At 41.7% G+C, this 18,318-nt stretch overlaps 1 protein-coding gene across 1 annotated transcript in view; it reads left to right on the forward strand.

Annotated features, from left to right (window-relative positions):
- The window catches only part of LOC141441791 (uncharacterized), a gene marked incomplete in the record, with an annotated part of 381,840 nt that overhangs the window by 225,105 nt on the left and 138,417 nt on the right, over positions 1-18,318 (forward strand). The window contains 8 exon segments of the mRNA XM_074106655.1: positions 10,122-10,343; positions 10,919-11,123; positions 11,994-12,217; positions 13,550-13,694; positions 15,845-15,961; positions 16,900-17,024; positions 17,251-17,479; positions 17,882-18,061. Coding sequence (XP_073962756.1) covers positions 10,122-10,343; positions 10,919-11,123; positions 11,994-12,217; positions 13,550-13,694; positions 15,845-15,961; positions 16,900-17,024; positions 17,251-17,479; positions 17,882-18,061 — 1,447 coding nt within the window.

An 18,318-nucleotide genomic window follows, 5' to 3' on the forward strand; every position in this document is an offset into this window, starting at 1 on the left:
CGGGATAAAAGTTTATCTACATACATACATCGGTAATTTACATACATACATACGTGAAACTAAATCGACACCAATTCTACTGAATCATCATCATCATCATCAATATCATCATCATGTCAGCCGAAAGACGTCCACTGCTGGACATAGGCCTCCCCCAAGGCTCTCCACTCAGACCGGTCTTGTGCTTTCCGCATCCACCGCGATCCCGCGATCTTAACCAAGTCGTCGCTCCATCTTGTTGGAGGCCTACCGACAGCTCGTCTCCCGGTCCGCGGACGCCATTCGAGAACCTTCTGGCCCCATCGGCCATCCGTCCTGCGAGCAATGTGCCCCGCCCACTGCCACTTTAGTTTCGCAATTCTTCGGGCTACTGAATCATGTTTGGGCCTTATTTAAATATGACGCTTGTCCTCAGCAATTAATTCATAATCATCAATTTCCATGCATTTCCCGTGTCTACTTCCTCCTTGCATAACCGTTCCGCGTCACAGGCGCAGCCAGTAAGGTGCATCGATGAATCGATCATCAAATTGATCATCAAATTGATCGGTTATGACACGGTCGAGTGCGATTCGGAAGTGAGGGTTCCCTTCCATTGAAACGGACGAGAACAGAAACGTATTGAGTCAGAAATGGGAGGTGCCCTACGCCACTAATAAGAAAAACCGGCCAAGAGCGTGTCGTACACGCCCAGGATAGGGTTCCGTAGCCATTACGAAAAAATCAAATAATATTTTTCTAGGGATTTCGTATTGTGTACTGAATCTTCCAAGTTTTGGTATATTTTATACCTAAGGCTGCTATTTACTCTTAAACTACTAATAATTCTCAAGCAATCTTAGCCGCTATAATTTTCCTTGTAAATTTCATATACATTTTAGTACCATTCTGTTTTTTTTCAAATTTTTCCACCCAACAGTTTAGATGGGGGGGACGCTCGATTTCAATGAAAATTTGCACTTTAAAGTTGAATATTTCGCAAACAGATCACTGAATAGAAAAATTGTCTTAACATTAGCAACCCCCCAATTTTTTAAAGACCTATCCATCGATACCCAGATAGGGTTAGTCGAGAAAAAATAAATCACCCCACTCTACGTCTATGGGAGGTACCCTAAAAAAATTTTTTTTACTTTTTTTTTGTACCACTATGTCGGCGTGACTGATATGTATATTCACGTCAAATTACAGCTTTCTCGTACTAACGGTCTCTGAGCTTACCCTCGGACAGACAAACGGACAGACATGGCGAAACTATAAGTGTTCCTAGTTGACTACGCAAGCCTAAAAAATAGAGGATTATGGCTGAAAAACTAAACAACCTACGTAAATGATTTATTGGACCAGGCGTTTATTTCATCAGCAGCCGAACGCCAACTCGTCACTGCATCCACCGGTTAGCTGCAACTGTCGCGATGTCAGTCCACCCAGTCGGAAGCCTGCTAACGCTTCGTCTTCCGCTTCGAGGATTTTGCTCACCCAACTGTTATCTGTTATTCGAGCATTGTCATACTAAGTACGCTCCATAACTTGACAAGTTCATGTGTGGCACTCGGTGCAACCATGTCGCAGGGAGTGTCTGCTGTCCTTATCAGATTTTTGTTAATTGCGGCAATTGATTGAAGAGTTCTTAGTGTCGCGCACAAGCTCGTTTTGGTTATAGGACTCGGGTGGCACATCGGTCAAATTAAACAGCAAAAGCGCTTCCTTACATAAAGTGTAATAAACATTTTATCATTCCCAACGCTTTAAAACAATGAACGGACGATTTGAAACAATTTCAAGCTATTCAGCCGTTTGTGGTTAGGGTTGTCACTTGACAGCGGCGTGGCACTGTAATAACTCGAGTTCTACTGGGTTGCCTAAATTATTACGTCAGTGATGATGGCAATGATTGTTCTAAATACAAGTCATTGCCTAAGAAAAATATTTATTTCACGCTCCTCTCACTCTCCTGTTTTTTTAACAATAATGCTCCTCGCTTCTGAACTCCAGCTATTCGTTTGTACTAAATTATACACACACACACACAACAACAACAACACACGTCACATAACACTAACAAATGTTAGTATTTATAATGTTGGCACAAGACAACCGAATCGAATTTGTTCAGTTTTTAGGGTTCCGAAGCCCAGATGGCAAAAACGGAACCCTTATAGTTTCGCCATGTCTGTCTGTCTGTCCGTCCGCGGCTTTGCTCAGGGACTAGCAATGCTAGAAAGCTGTAATTTTGCACGGATATATAGGTAAACTATGCGACAAAATGGTACAATTAAAAATAAAAAATAATTTTTTTTCGGGTACGTCCCATAGACGTAATGTGGGGGTGTTTTTTTTTCTCATCCAACCCTATAGTGTGGAGTATCGTTGGATAGGTCTTTTAAAACCATTAGGGGTTTGCTAAGACGATTCTTCGATTCAGTGATATGTTTGCGAAATATTCAGCTTTTAAGTGCAAATTTTCACTAACAATTTAACATAAACTTATAAAACACTAGCCTGTTGCCCGCAACTCCATATGCACATGGAATTCGTTTATCGTATCCTGCGGGGGGAACTACAATTTTCCGGGATAGAAATTATCCTATGCCCGTCAGAATTCATTAAAATCGGTACAGCGGTTTAGACGTGATGAGGTAACACCCCTGCAATACCCCTGGTGTTGCAGATGTTTATGGGCGCCGGTGATCTCTTACTATCAGGAGACCCACATGCTCGTTTGCCATCCAGTCGAATAAAAAAAAAAAAACAAATAAACAGACTTACAAACTTTGGAATTTATAATATTAGTGTGACTAATTCCTCGGTAGTGGCAGCCCTGGGCCCGCGCGACCTGCGCAAGAGTTTACGAGGCATTGTTCACGGTCGGCCGCCGCGTGACGGCGCGCAAAAAATATGCTAAAGCGCAGAGGGGCTTCACACTAACCGGGACACTCAGAGACGCTGTATAACGTGAATACAGTGAAAACCGTTTTTTTTATTCGACTGGATGGCAAACGAGCAAGTGGGTCTCCTGGTAAGAGATCACCACCGCCCATAAACATTCAGATGCGTTGCCAACTTAGAGGCCTAAGATGGGATACCTCAAGTGCCAGTAATTTCACCGGCTGTCTTACTCTCCACGCCGAAACACAACAGTGCAAGCACTGCTGCTTCACGGCAGGATTAGCGAGCAAGATGGTGGTAGCAATCCGGGCGGACCTTGCGCCGTCTATCGAAAGGACAGCAATAAATGACTGAATGAGGAATTATCTGGCAACAAAAGATTTTATAAGCCGTGGTGGCCTAATGGTTAATCCTATGGCCTCTGAAGCAGAGGATCGTTGGTTCAAACCCCAACACGCACCTCTGAGTTTTTTGAAATTCATGTGCGAAATTAAATTTGAAATTTACCACGAGTTTTACGGTGAAGGAAAACACCGTGAGGACACCTGTAAAAACCAGCGAAGCAATTCAATGGTGTGTGTGAACTTCCCAATCCGCACTGAGCTTGCGTGGGAACTACTGCCCAAGTCCTCTCATTCTGAGAGGAGGCTTGTGCCCAGCAGTGGGACGTATATTATAGGCTGGGAAGATGATGAAAAGATTTTATTATTATAATTAATATTTCGTCGTTATAACCAGTGTTATTTTGTATAGTGATTGTCGTGGTATGTACGGTATCCATACGTACCGCCGTTACAGGGGTACCCTTTATCTGTAGCTGACTGTACCTACCTACTTCTTTCTTGGTCGTTGTTATAAATGATGGATGTTGTTATACTTTGACGACCAGATGGCCTAGTGGTTAGAGAACCTGACTACGAAGCTTGAGGTCCCGGGTTCGATTCCCGTGTCGGGGCAGATATTTGTATGAAAAATACGAATGTTTGTTCTCGGGTCTTGGGGTGTTAATATGTATTTAAGTATGTATCTATCTATATAATTATATTATCCGTTGCTTAGTACCCATAACACAAGCTTTGCTAAGCTTACTGTGGGACTAGGTCAATTTGGTGTGAATTGTCCCGTGATATTTATTTTATTTACTTATTTAAACGGTTTTGATTGTAGATGCTTAAATCGGTGGTTTTAGAATTTTTGTAGGTTAGGAACCCATGATAAGTGGCATAGGTATTACTGCGGCAAAATCTGGCCCTCAATGTATGCAGAATAGGTAATTTTGTATGAAGGGTGGGCCAATTTTGTACCGCTGAGTATATTATCTACTTCGAATTTAGTTCTTATTCCAAGCTTTAGTATCCTGTAGGTACCCAGACGTTAATGTCGTACGTAGCGTAAATAATGACTGCAGCCTTCCTATGTCGCTGATTTTCAACGGATAACAAATCGCTTAGAATTAAGTATTGCAATTTTAAACACTGCACACGCTAAGTACTGTGTGTTCGTGAATGCCTAAGTGATTATAAGACTGGTAACAATAATTTGTATTTCTCTGAAGCTAAAATTTATATTTACTTTTATTGTTTTTTTTTTCATGAAAAGATTTTCTTTATTTACCTACCTACTCGCAAATTTGACCTTTGCTGGGACAGAGCCACGTTTAAAAACTTATTATATTTGCCATTTTTTTACAATTATGCAACTTTTAGTTAAATACGACAAATTTTTTAATTTATAATATACTTACTAGCTTTTGCCCGCGGCTCCGCCCGCCTGGTATTCGGTTATCGCGCGCTGTTCCCTCGGAACTGTGTATTATTCAGGATAAAAAGTAGCCTATGTTACTCTCGGGCCCATAAACTATCTCTGTGCAAAAAATCACGTCGATCCGCGCTCGTTACGGCGTGAAAGATTTACAAACATACAGCACACTTTCGCAATTTATAATATTAGTATATGGATATTTTTTATACTCAATTCTCTAGCTGGAACCTAGAACAATCGAAGAGATATTATTTATCTGTTTATGAAAGGAGAGCCAACAGATTATATGTATATATAATTATGGGAATAGCGACATATAGAGCCAATTGGAAAATCTAACAAATGGTTATAAACGGATTTAGTATTTACAGCATTTGTTGTACAACGACAATCCTGGAAAAACCTCTACAATTAATTAATTCATTCAACGGCTTTAAGATCCTTTTAATCTTTTTCCCCAGACGTCGACACCCACGAGCCAGATGAGAAGTCCCTCATCACGTACATCTCGTCCCTCTACGAGACGTTCCCGGAGCCCGCGGCCGTGCACCCGCTGTTCGACGCGGAGTCCCAACGTCGGGCCGCCAGCTACACCGAGCAGGCCGCCGCGCACCGCGCCTGGCTGCACGAAAACATCGCGCTGCTGCAGGTAAAAATATATCTTTTTCGAAGGACCAAAAGTCCGTTTCGAAGGACCAATGTTGCTGGTAACATGAACTTTAAACTTAGAGCCGCCAGTAAAGGTACTACACACTACACATCGCCAATGAAATTAAATCAAATTATAATTTATTTGATGAACATAAAAAAAATCTAGATAAAAAAATATTTAGATGTAATATGTGGTGGTCTAAAAATCCGGGTTAAAGAACCGAAATATCCCGTTCGAAGGACCAATATGTCCGGTTTGAAGGGCTAAAAAACTGTGTGCAGAATCACAGCGCCTTGCTAGATTTAGCAGTTCGCCTTAGAATACTTCTATATATCTGATGTATAATAACAACAATAACATTTAACTGTCTGCCTGACCTCTACAATATAATGGCTATGAAAACTAGGACTAAGCTGGGCGGTGATTTATTGAGACTGCTTTGTCTTAACCTCTATTCTAGCTAGGTATATCATAGCCCCATCTTAAGTTTAACGGTGTTACTTTAGATTACCATATCGTCCATAACGGTTCTCCGAAAGGATAACATTGCTCATGAGGCAAATATTCTCACATAGCAGCCATTTATAATAATAATAAATATCACGGGACAATTCACACCAATTGGCCTAGTCCCAAAGTAAGCTTAGCAAAGCTTGTGTTATGGGTACTAAGCAACGGATAAATATAATTATATAGATAGATACATACTTAAATACATATTAAACATCCAAGACCCGAGAACAAGCATTCGTGTTATTCATACAAAGATCTGCTCCGACACGGGAATCGAACCCAGGACCTCAAGCTTCGTAGTCAGGTTGTCTAACCACTAGGCCATCTGGTCGTCGAAAATATTTATTGACAATGCACGGCAAACCATAAAGGAAAATATTACGTAGATGGCGTGCTTAAAGCTGTAGAAATACGTGCTCCGTCGTCACCTCTTTAAGGGTCTACGCCTGACGCGGTTTACACGGAGCGGGTGGACGGCTATTGGAAAATAATATGAGCAGAGGTAACTGCGCGCGGTGCATAGGATTGTACCTGCACCCGTGCCCACGAAGTGCACTCGCACCAGCTAGCGTAGGCCCTAAAGCCGAGTTTAGACTTGCAAGAAAAATCGTGCAAGTTGCATTACATTGCGAAGACGTAAAGCCAATTTTTCTTGCAAGTCTAAACTCGGCTTACGAGTTAACATCGTCTAGAATATCAGTGCAATATCTTCGCTCTGACAACTTGCAACTCTACGCTAATGTCCTACGCAATTTTACTAAGAAGATACAATCAAGATTTTGCAGGTGGTAGGACCTTGTGCAAGGTCCGCCCGGATTGCTAGATTGCTACCACCATCTTGCTCTACTTGACGGGCACGGAATGCCGAGGACCTGGGTTCGATTCCCAGTGCTGGTCTTATTTTTCTGGTTTTTCTGTGCATCTATATTTCAGTTTGTATTTTCAATTTAGGTTTTACGGGATGACCGTGAAAGTAAAAATTTGTAATTGAAATAAAAAATGCATAAAGATCCCTTAAAAACAATCTTAGACATTCCTTCTTTATCTATGTCTTCGCACAGGCCTCCTATCAAAATCAGTGGCCTTGGGATGTATTTCGTCACTGCTATCAAGACATAATGAGTAAAGTAATACCTATCTCTTTCCTTTTCTTCTCAGGACCGTGCTTTCCCGTCAACTTTGATCGAAATGAAGAAGCTGCTCAGCGAGAGCACGCGGTTCCGCAGCGAGGAAGTGCCCATCAGGCAGCGGGAGAAGCAGAAACTCTTCCACCAGTACAGAGAGCTGGAGGTACGTTACCTGACCATTTCAATCTCCAATAGGGCTCTCTAATTTTTTGCCCAAATGATTCGTTTTGCAACTGTTTCATAATGGACGAATGAGTTTTTTTGAAAGTGAGTACTTCAGGAATCTTATAAAACTAACCTAACCGAACATAATATGGTTCTACTGGATAGTTAGTCCTGTAATATATTCTGAATAGTTTACGGTTTCAGAAAGAAATCGTTCGTATTATGAAGCAGTTGGGAAATTAATCTTTTGGAAAAAACATTTCTGGTGTACAGCCAGGATCCTCGCTAGTACACTAGTGGTGTAACATGGGCTGACTGAAGCGAAGAGACAATTTGCTACCACATTTTCTTGAAGGGAGGTAACTTGCAAATGATTACTTTGGTCTAGTGCGAGTTGGTATTGTCAAGCGAAGAGTAGTCTCTGCTCTTGGAAGAGCAGTACTACATTTCTTCGTCCCTCTGTCTGTAGCTTTTGACCCAAAAAAGACAATAATATTGTATTGGCTATAGCCTAGAAAATAACTAAACTATAGGAATAATTTATAGAATCAGGCTTAACTTTGCGGAGGTCCATATCAATGAACTATAAGAATTTCTTTGCTCTCCCGCGACCTTATGATAGTTAAGTTTATGAGAGATATGCGTGTTCATGCAGTTCCTCCACCTCCACACTGTAAGAACACACACAAATCAGACAAACCCATCTATCACCACCGCCACACTACACTGACGCGTTTCGAACTCAACCAGAGCTCATCTTCAGAGCAACACAACCGTACACCATGCTACCAGATGTTAGAGTCTAACTTAGCTATCATAAGGTCGCGGGTGAGCAATTTTTTTTTTAGTTCATTACACTATAGGAAGTCTCCATTAAAGAATCTCAGAGGGAGGCCGTATTGTCTAATGCGCTTTCACCGTGTCTTTCTACCTTCATCCTGTACCGTTTAATAAAAAGGTAAAGCAAATCCAACGAGACTAGATGAATTATGTCATGATTCAAAAGGGAGCGAAATACTAATACCTAAGTAAGTATATCTCGTCGGGCTTTGCTTTAGTCAGTGAAATCGATTGTATGTTATTCTGAATGCTGAAAATATACCCTCTTTCTTTGTCACTTTTTATTGGCATTTCTACCTACTCCACTCGTGTTAGGGGCGGCCACATAAGTGCAGTTGGAATTTCGTAAATACATCACACACGTACGTTTATTTGAATTCTGAACGCACTGGCCACCATACGGAATTCCGAATCGGAGGAAACTTCGGACGGTAAACTACTATTTGTAAGTATGTGGTAGGTCCATAGATTTGTATGGATTTACTGCGTTCGAAATCCCGATTCGGAAACTAAATCCGAGTGTAGTGGCCCCTTAATGTCTCTCAAGCAACTCAACATGTTCTACGTATGTTCCAGAAATACTTCGAAACGGTGGGCGAATGTGACATAGAGCCGACGCTGAGGCCCGAAGCGCTGGAGCAGGCGTGGTCCAGGCTGCTGATGGCGCAGCAGGAGCGGGAACGAGACCTGTCTGACGAGATCCGCCGGCTGGAACGGCTGCAACGACTGGCTGAGAAGCTACACAGGTCAGCATCTAGATTCTAGTTGTGATAGTAACACAGGTTTTAAGGTACTGATACTTACTCACAGGAAAAAGCTTTTTTGTGGTAAAAAATAAGTTTTTGGTAAAAAAACATTTTGAATACAAGATTTTTTTGCTGACTGTACTCGCATTGTCATCCATACTACATTTCCGTACCAAATTTCAAGGCGATCCCATAAACCATTGAGGAGTTCCGTCCTGCAGAGACGTGCGTGCCTGGACCTGCAGGACGTCACTGCTAGATTATTGCATTGTCACCAGATTTACATAAGTATGCCAAATTTCGAGTCAATTAGGTCTGGGAGTGCAAAATTTAACCCAAATAAATAAACATACAGGCAAGATAAATAAAAGCTTATAATAAATTTTATTCTGGAAAGACGTAATTACAGAGTCGAAGCTGAAGCAAGAGAGCGGCGGTGTTGCCACTCGTTATTAAAAAATATATATTTGTTGGTTTGCAACATAGTTAAAGGAAATTGGCATGCGGAAACTTAGCTAAATAGTTAAGCTGGTTGATAAGAGCATGCTTGATGGTAAGACCGCTGCCGCATTCATCTGCAACACCAGGATATAGATCCTTGCCAACCTGTACTTAAGATTGGATCCTCATTGCCAGTCATTTCAACCGTGTTATTGTGTGTACTGTGAATTAACTGCTTTATGAACTATGGCTTTGCCGTGGTTCCTTTTTTTAAAACCTTTTTACTATATGTACTTATCCTGATCTGGTTAGTTCTTTCTGCAATCGAGCGACCTAGCAGTTGCACAAATGCTGTTTTTCAATATTTAATGAGTTTTAAGTTGTCTGCTTTTCCACCAGAGATGTGCGAGTGTGTTTATCATGAATCAATAGAAACGCTTAATTTCCCGCGGAGCTGTTTCCACTAGAGCTGCGCTGAGCGAGGATAGGTAAATGAAGCGTTACTATTGCTTCATGACGAAGACATTCCTCGCAACGCTTCCGCACCTCACATATGGTGGAAATGCAGCCTTAATAATAAGGGCATTACAATTAAATAACTATTGCGAGTGAGTCAAACTTTAGTGGTCGAACTAACTTTTTTAACCCCCTACGCTAAAAGAGGGCTGTTATAACTTTGACCGCTATGTGTGTCTGTGTGTGTGTGTCTGTCTGGCACCGTAGCTCTTAAACGGGTGGACCCATTTGAATGCGGTTTTTATTATTTGAAATCAGGTTTTCCAGCGATGGTTCTTAGACATGTTTCATCAAAATCGGTTTAGCGGTTTTTGAGATATTGAACTTTGAAGTGACAAAGTCGGGGGCTTCTAACTTTTTTGGTATACGTAGGACAATGCAATTACAGCCAACAAAAAACTTATACTAAAAATCATAACCTGTTTCTAATTTCTAACCCAACTCGCTCAAAATTCCTTCCTGTCGTTTCAGAGACATAAAACAAACGGAAAGCGGCCTTGACAGCGTAGAGCGCCACATTGAGAGCGAGATCCGTCGCGTGGAGCGCGGTGTGCACCCCGCCGAAGCCAAGATGGCGGCGGAACAGATAGAACAAGAACTGAGGACTATGGAGCACACCATACATGAGATGTTCCAGGACGCGCATGCGCTGAAGGAGGGACGGTACCCGCAGGCCTCCGAGCTGCAGAGACGGTGAGTCAGATGGAATCCTGCAGATATTCTAAGGGGCTGTTTCACCGCCCATTGATTAATTTTATTTGACGGATAAATGTGATACCGTCTCCGTCTATTCGAACAAAACAAACAAAGACGGCATCACATTTATCCGAAATAGGATGGTGAAACAGGGGGTAAATGTGACATATTTTAATTGTGAGTGCTTGTGTACTATTTCATTTGATAACACATTGGCTACTTTTTATCCCGCTATTCCCACGGGATAGGGATGTCAATCAATCAAATGAGTGCAGCCCATATCTACCCACTGTTGAGTACTGATGGCGCCTCTTCATTTTCGCGCCACTTTGCCCTTTGCTTTCGTTTTCCCCTTATCCTACTTCCCACTAGTATTATGAATGCGAAAGTTTGTAAGTCTGTTTATTTGTTACCTCATCACGTCTTCAAGTTGAGTCCAGGGAAGGACATAGGATACTTTTTATCCCGGAAAATTGAATTCTACGCGGACGGAGTCGCTGATAACAGCTAGTCACTAGTCATATATAAAAAAACCTTATTATCTACTCAATGAATACCATTGCTTCTTCCAGGGTCCAGCAGGTTCACGATAGGTGGTTAGCAGCGCGGCAGGCGTTCACGGGGCGGCTGCTGCCGCGGCTGTCGTCGGTGCGTCTGCCGGTGCAGCAGACAACGGTGCGTCGCGAGACACGCACCGTGCTAGAGACCAGGGTCCACGACGCAGACCCCATGTTCCAGCAGCTGCATGAGGCCGCCAAGTGGTGCAAGGAGAAGCTGGTGAGTGACCCTACCAAGATACGTTTGGCTGTACGAGGATGAAGAAGTATTATGCTAAATTCAGGCTGCGAAATGGTGCAAGAATAGCAAAATAGCGTCTTTTTTATCTACATAAATGTGATGGTTAAACCATCGCCGCCACTCGTGAATACTAAGTTAATTGATTACATTTTAGCTAATATTCATGTCATGATGGTAAAAGATAAGTCTAAGGGCTTGTTTCACCACTTAACGACTGATTTTAAGTGACGGATATCAGTGATGCCGTCTCTGTTTGTTTTGTCCGAATAAACAAAGACGGCATTACTTTTATTTGACACTTAAAGTTAGTCGACAAGTGGTGAAATAGGCCCTAAATATTAGTAGTTTATTGAAGCTAATCGCGGTCTACATTCACATCCTCTAGAAAGAAATATGTTTATCGATATAGTGATCAAAAAACTTGTGACTAATATACTCTTCAGTCAGATTTAGCATTATAATGTGGCAATACACAAGAGTAAGCCGTTCATTAACCAACTAAATGAAATCAAAGATAATTGAAATGTCAAAGCCGTTCACAAAGATACAGAAGGATGTATCGTTTTGTATCTTCTTCGGTTTATTCATTTGTCTACTGACAGTAAAGCATCGCATTTGGTTGAAATACCTCATATTCATCAATGAACATAATGTTTGTAAATATTACGCGAGTCGTTCCACGTCAGTGTGTTTACCAACCACTATCTCCTGGCACACGCCAAATTTAATAACAACTCACTCTGCTACACATCACGATAAGCGATGCGTCTTTTTCGTTTCAAACGTACAATCAGAATGTGTTCAATACACTGGCGTTACAGACCTCTGAAGTATCCAAATCTTTCGCAGAAAAAGCTTCATGAAGCGGAATACGGCTCCGATCTTCCCGGCGTTCAACATGAGTTGGACAGACATCAGCGGGAGCACAAGCTGATTGACCAGTTCCATTCGAAGGTGGAGCAGTGCGTTCACAACAGAGCTGGCTTCTCTGGCGAGGAGTTGGCGCTGTACAGCCAGCATTTGAGCCAGCTGCAGAAGTTGTATGCTGAGCTGCTATCAACTAGCACCAAACGGTAAGATATTTGATTGAATTGCATTGATTGAAACATGATTACAAACTGTTCTAACGTCTTCAAGAGTTTTAGAATTGGGTAGTTGATGCCACTAATCAATTGTCACTTTTTATGAGCTTTCAAAACGTGATTTCTCTATAAATTTTGTATAACAGACGACCAGATGGCCTAGTGGTTAGAGAACCTGACTACGAAGCTTGAGGTCCCGGGTTCGATTCCCGTGTCGGGGCAGATATTTGTATGAAAAATACGAATGTTTGTTCTCGGGTCTTGGGTGTTTAATATGTATTTAAGTATGTATCTATATAATTATATTTATCCGTTGTTTAGTACCCATAACACAAGCTTTGCTAAGCTTACTTTGGGACTAGGTCAATTGGTGTGAATTGTCCCGTGATATTTATTTATTATTTATAACAAGCATATTGGCAATAACACGGTGTGACGTCACTTGTTTGCCAACTCTATTGACTGTTTATTTAATTAATGAGGGTTTTCGACAGGCGTTTTCGCTAGATGGCTTAGAATCGAGAGGTCCGTTTGACGTTACAGTCTTGCTTGCGATTGGCTCATTTAGTAATTTAACCAATCACGAACGTCACGCAAATGTCAAAGTCGTCAAACGGATCTCACGATACTAGCGCCAAGATCCTTGTCATAGAAACTCTCTTGGAAAATGTACAGTCAAGGAAACTGAAGGAAACGAATAACGTAAAAGGGTGGAACCTTTTCATATTCAATTTTGCTATGATTTCTTTGGCAGTTGTATAGGATGTCAACCTTTTTTTTTTTATTCGACTGGATGACAAACGTGCAAGTGGGTCTCCTGATGGTAAGAGATCACCAGGGGTATTGCAGATGCGTTGCCAACCTAGAGGCCTAAGATGGGATACCTCAAGTGCCAGTAATTTCACCGGCTGTCTTACTCTCCTCGCCGAAACACAAGAGTGCAAGCACTGTTGCTTCACGGCAGGATTAGCGAGCAAGATGGTGGTAGCAATCCGGGTGGACCTTGCACAAGGTCCTACCACCTGTAAACTTGACATTAGGAGCACACAAGTTCCACCCTGGTATGTGATTCAGTTTCATTGACCGTGGTTTTCAGGGGAATATGGATCGTTTTTTGATGGATCTTGGAATTATACCACTAATATCTCGATATAGGAACACTTACCTACAATGCATTACCTACACTGCAATAACTACGAAGCAATTCAATAGTGTTTGTGAATTTCTTAATTCGCACCGGGCCTGTACCCAGCTGAGAGATATAATATATAGGTCACGTTAAGAACGATGATGAAAATCATAAACCTTACTTTTTCTTCTCAGTATGTCAGACCTTGACGCATTGCAAGACTTCCTGCAATCAGCTACGGCCGAATTGAACTGGCTCAACGAGAAAGAACAGGTGGAGCTGTCCAGAGACTGGGCTGATCCTCACATCAACTTGCCGGCTGTTCAGCATTACTACGAGGTAAGCTTTACTGTTTTGCAAACGGGAGCCCGTCGTATCGCCTAAAGTTGTTTGTCATAATGATCGATTGTCCTAACACTTGAAACTGAAAATATTATAGCACCTCATATTCATAACATTGGTTGGTTTTTTTATGTAAATTTCCTGAAAATTCGATGGTTTTAGTAGGACAATCGAGAATAGAACAAACTTTATATTAGGACAAACAATCATTCGGTGATACATGTTTTTCTGTTTAATAATTCGCTGTTATTAAAAATATTTGCTACGAGATATTCGAATTCGCAAATTCTTCAGTGTACCCTCAATCATGATACAAATATTTCAAAATATCGGAAGCTTATTAAACTTAGTCACAGTCTAAATTCTGTAGAAAATAATAATATGTCTTGTGATTTTTGTCTGTGTTTGTACCGGGCCTAATTTTTGGATCGGGAATTTGCGGATGTATATCCCGTAATGGTTTCAAATAACAGCGAATTAAAAAACAAAACAATCACGTTTTCTTTCGAGTAAGTATAGTTCTAGCTACAAATGTTTTTGTAACATTTTTTTCGAGAATTATTTACCAAATTCCGTTTTTATCCTTGCAAGCATTCCTTCGGAGAAGATAGCGAGGTTTGTTCGTTTCATTTGTTTCTATTCCAGTTATTTTGCCATTTTTTTTCAACGCCTCTTTATCTCACTGCTCTTCTTTGATAGCTCTGTCGCTGCGAGAAATTAGTGGACAGACTTCTCGCCAGCAGTACGAACAGTCAACGATTATCTACCCTTTGGACGCCACGGTCGGCCACAGACGACGAAAAAAAATTCTGAAAGCCAAATATGTGGTCTACCAGCCTAAAGTTGATAATCGTTTGCATGTCACAAAACAATAATGCCAATAGACGTGTCTGTCAACTTGAAAGTTCGACTTTAGCGACATATCGTCACTACTTTAAAAAAAACTCGTATCTCAAAGTAGATAATTTTTCTGAGTGGACCTTATAAACATTACGTCAAGGTTCAATTTTGTTGACATATTGATTTTAGATACGAGATTTTTTCAAAGTAGTGACGATATTCATTTCATAGGAACTTGTTTAAAAATTGATAGACCATTTGCTGATGGTACCTATGGCACGATTTTCAGCTGTCGCGTTTTGCCGACCGTGGCTTTCGAAAGGTTAAAGGTGTCGACCCACTACATCGTAATATGCCATGACTGTAGGAACGTGTCTGGAATGGAATGTCAAGCGCGTACATGACACGCGACGGCGGAGGATGGTTAGGAAACGTGCTAGTGGCCAGTCTCATACTTTTTAATACAAAGAATGTATTTTTGTCTGGCACGTTGCTATTACGGTCATAGTATGATACGGTGTAACGGGTAGACACCGTAAATATACAGGGTGTAACATTCAGATCGGTCAGTATGGGAAAGTCTGAAACTATAAGATATACGATAAACTGTTGTTAGAAAGCATGTCATCAATTTTAATGACAATAAAAACTGCGTTCATAGATTTAAAAAAAAAAACTTTTGCTCAGTTCGAGAATCGAACCGGTTTTTTTTTTAATATTTCTATTTGGATATCGGTAGTGTAGATCATAAGCAATAAATGTTACTATGAAACATGATATCTTAGAATTAATAAAATGCATTTTATTTCATATTCTTTAATAATGTTAGTTTTATTTTTCAATCGTTCGGGTTCGATTCCCGAGCTGAGTACAAGTTTCACTTAAATGTTTGAATGGAGTTTTTCTTGTTACTAAAATCGATGACATGGTTCCTAACAACAGATCTTCGTATGTCTTATAGTTTCAGACTTTCCCATACTGACTGTTCTGAATGTTACACCCTGTATATCTTTTACTAGCTTTTGCCCGCGGCTTCGCCCGCGTGGAATTCGGTTATCGCGCGCTGTTTCCTCGGGAACTGTGCATTTTTACGGGATTAAAAGTAGCCTAGCCTATGTCACTCTCTGGCCTCGTCGAAAATCACGTCGATTTGTCGCTCTGTTTCGACTTGAAAGACGGACAAACATACAAACACTCACACTTTCGCAATTTATAATATTAGTATGGATTAACACGCGATCCATGTCTCGCTCGTTTGCTCCTCGACGGCGGTGGTAAAAGTGGCTTAATTCTATTTTGTGTTGTAGCAACTGATGTCGTCGCTGGAGAAGCGCGAGCTGCAGTTTAGTAACGTGATCGACCGCGGGGAGGCGCTCATTGCGCAGCACCACCCCGCCACCAAGACGATAGAGGCGCACCTGCAGGTCAGTCTACGCTCAAGCTTGTCTATGCCAGAACCTCATCTTCATCATCATATAACGTTTGAGGATATTCCTTTGTTTTATATTCGCATGAACAATATGTATTATGGTTATATACACATATATAGTAGTTTATTGATTTATTTATTGAAAATATAAACTGAAATATAGATGCACAGAAAAACCAGAAAAATAAGACCAGCACTGGGAATCGAACCCAGGTCCTCGGCATTCCGTGCCGTGTGCTATACCGCTACACCACTGCTCGATTCCCAGTGCTGTTCTTATTTTTCTGGTTTTTCTGTGCATCTATATTTCAGTATGTATTTTCAATTAATTGCTCAGAGTTGTTATAAAACAAACCTAAACTGAGATTGGTTTTTGGAGTCTTTTTGTATTTTTTGTCAACTCCCAAATTTGTTACTTTTACGGTGATCCCACAAAAATACAAACTTAAACAACCCAGGATGCACAGAAAAAAAACCAGAAAAAGAGACCAGCACTGGGAATTGAACCCAAGTCCTCAGCATTCCGTGCTGGGTGCCATACCCCTACAACACCACCTGCACTTGTCCATGGTTCGATTCCCAGCGCAGGTCTCTTTTTCTGGGTTTTTACTGTGCATCCATGTTTCATTTAGTATTTTCGTTAAAACCTAACCTAACCTATAGTTTTCTATAGAATGACCATTTCAAAATTTCAGAAAAAGTTAAGTTTCATAAAAATTTTGACGAAGGTTGATTCAGACAAACATTACGGTATGATTAGCGAAAAGTATGCGAACTTTGCCGCTCTTCTTTTGGAAATAGGCTTTCTCCATAGACCTCAAGTTGCAGTGCTTTTTGTGCCTTACTGTTCTTAGCTCCATAAACGCTACTGTCAACCAATACATTACATGTCAGAAAAGTTTTAACTTAATATAATCCTAAATTTGTACACAGGTGATGCAGTCGCAATGGGCTTGGGTGCTGCAGCTGACCTTGTGTCTTGAAACGCATCTCAAGCACACCACCCAGTACCACAACTTCTTCGATGAAATCAAGGAGGCCGAGAAGTGGATTCAGAAGTAAGTTTGTCTTCTAAACCGCATAACCACACGTGAAGAAGCCCTGATGATTAACTTTCTTACTACAAAAGAACTTTACCTTCTCCCGTTACGAAATACTTTCGGAGCGTTTTCTGATTTAGTTCTTGTTTACCTGACAGTAATTTATCTTAATCTGTTACATTTGCTATACACATTTTAAGTGACTATTTCTTCATATATGTTGATGACTTTATTGTTCTTCCAGACGCGAAGAAGCCCTCAACTCCACGTTCTCCCAATCCGAGTTCACGCTGGACCAAGGCGAGCGTCTGCTTAAAGGCATGCAGGAGCTCCGCGAAGAGCTGAACTCCCACGGCGGTGTGGTCTCCCGACTGGTGGAGGAGGCTCAGACCATCAGGCCAGTGAAGCAACGGCGGGCCCCTGTTACAAGGCCGCTGAGGGCAGAGACTGTTTGCGCTTACAAACACGCCAATGTGAGTGAAAACTGTTTATGATACACACGGAACGTAAGTGATTTCAACGAGAATGCGCCGTTTTCAAACACGACCAAAGCGAGGGAATTGCTTAGTGCTTACTTCCATCCACACACGTAATGTTGTGCAATGTTTTATATAAATTGTGCGAGGAAACTGATCAGCCAGGGTAAAATGGTTCCTTTTAGTCTGTATTGTTATTCACCACGCTTGGCAAACTGGTTGGCGAGCGCAGTATAATCCTATACAGCTGCCCATCTTCTGGTATCATAAATCAGCCGGCTTCTGTGGCGCCCACGGGAGGAGAGGGGGGACAACATTCTAACCCTGGCGCCCCACAGCAAGCTTTTATCAGGAATAAATGTTTTGTTTGTTTTTAAACAGCGTCGTTTTTATTCCCAGGTGGCTATCGAGAAGGGGTCTGCGGTGACGGTGGTGGACAACTCGGGTCGCAGTCGCTGGCTGGTGCGGCTGGGCGGGGCGGGCACGGAGGCGCAGCTGCCGGGCGCCGTGCTGGCGCTGCCGCCGCCCTGCGCCGACGCACAGGACGCCGCCGCGAGATTGAGGAACGCTTATGACAGAGTGAGTTGCCGGCATAAGCTAGTGTGGATTGGAAATTTGGTTCTGTACTGATTTGTAACTTCAAATGCGACCATAGAGAACGGGAAGCTAGACAGGCATACAAAAGAACTTTTGTCCAAGCTGAAACGGTGACGCTTTGCTCGCGCTACGTGATCTCTCGGTCAATAAGCAGTGAATAGATGGCAAGTTCGACAAGAGCAAGTGTAGGTTTGATATTTGTTTCCGTGTTGATTCGTGAGATTCGTACGTACCTCAAG

The sequence above is a fragment of the Choristoneura fumiferana genome, chromosome 24, assembly GCF_025370935.1.
Source record: "Choristoneura fumiferana chromosome 24, NRCan_CFum_1, whole genome shotgun sequence".
Classification (NCBI taxonomy): Eukaryota; Metazoa; Arthropoda; class Insecta; order Lepidoptera; family Tortricidae; genus Choristoneura; species Choristoneura fumiferana.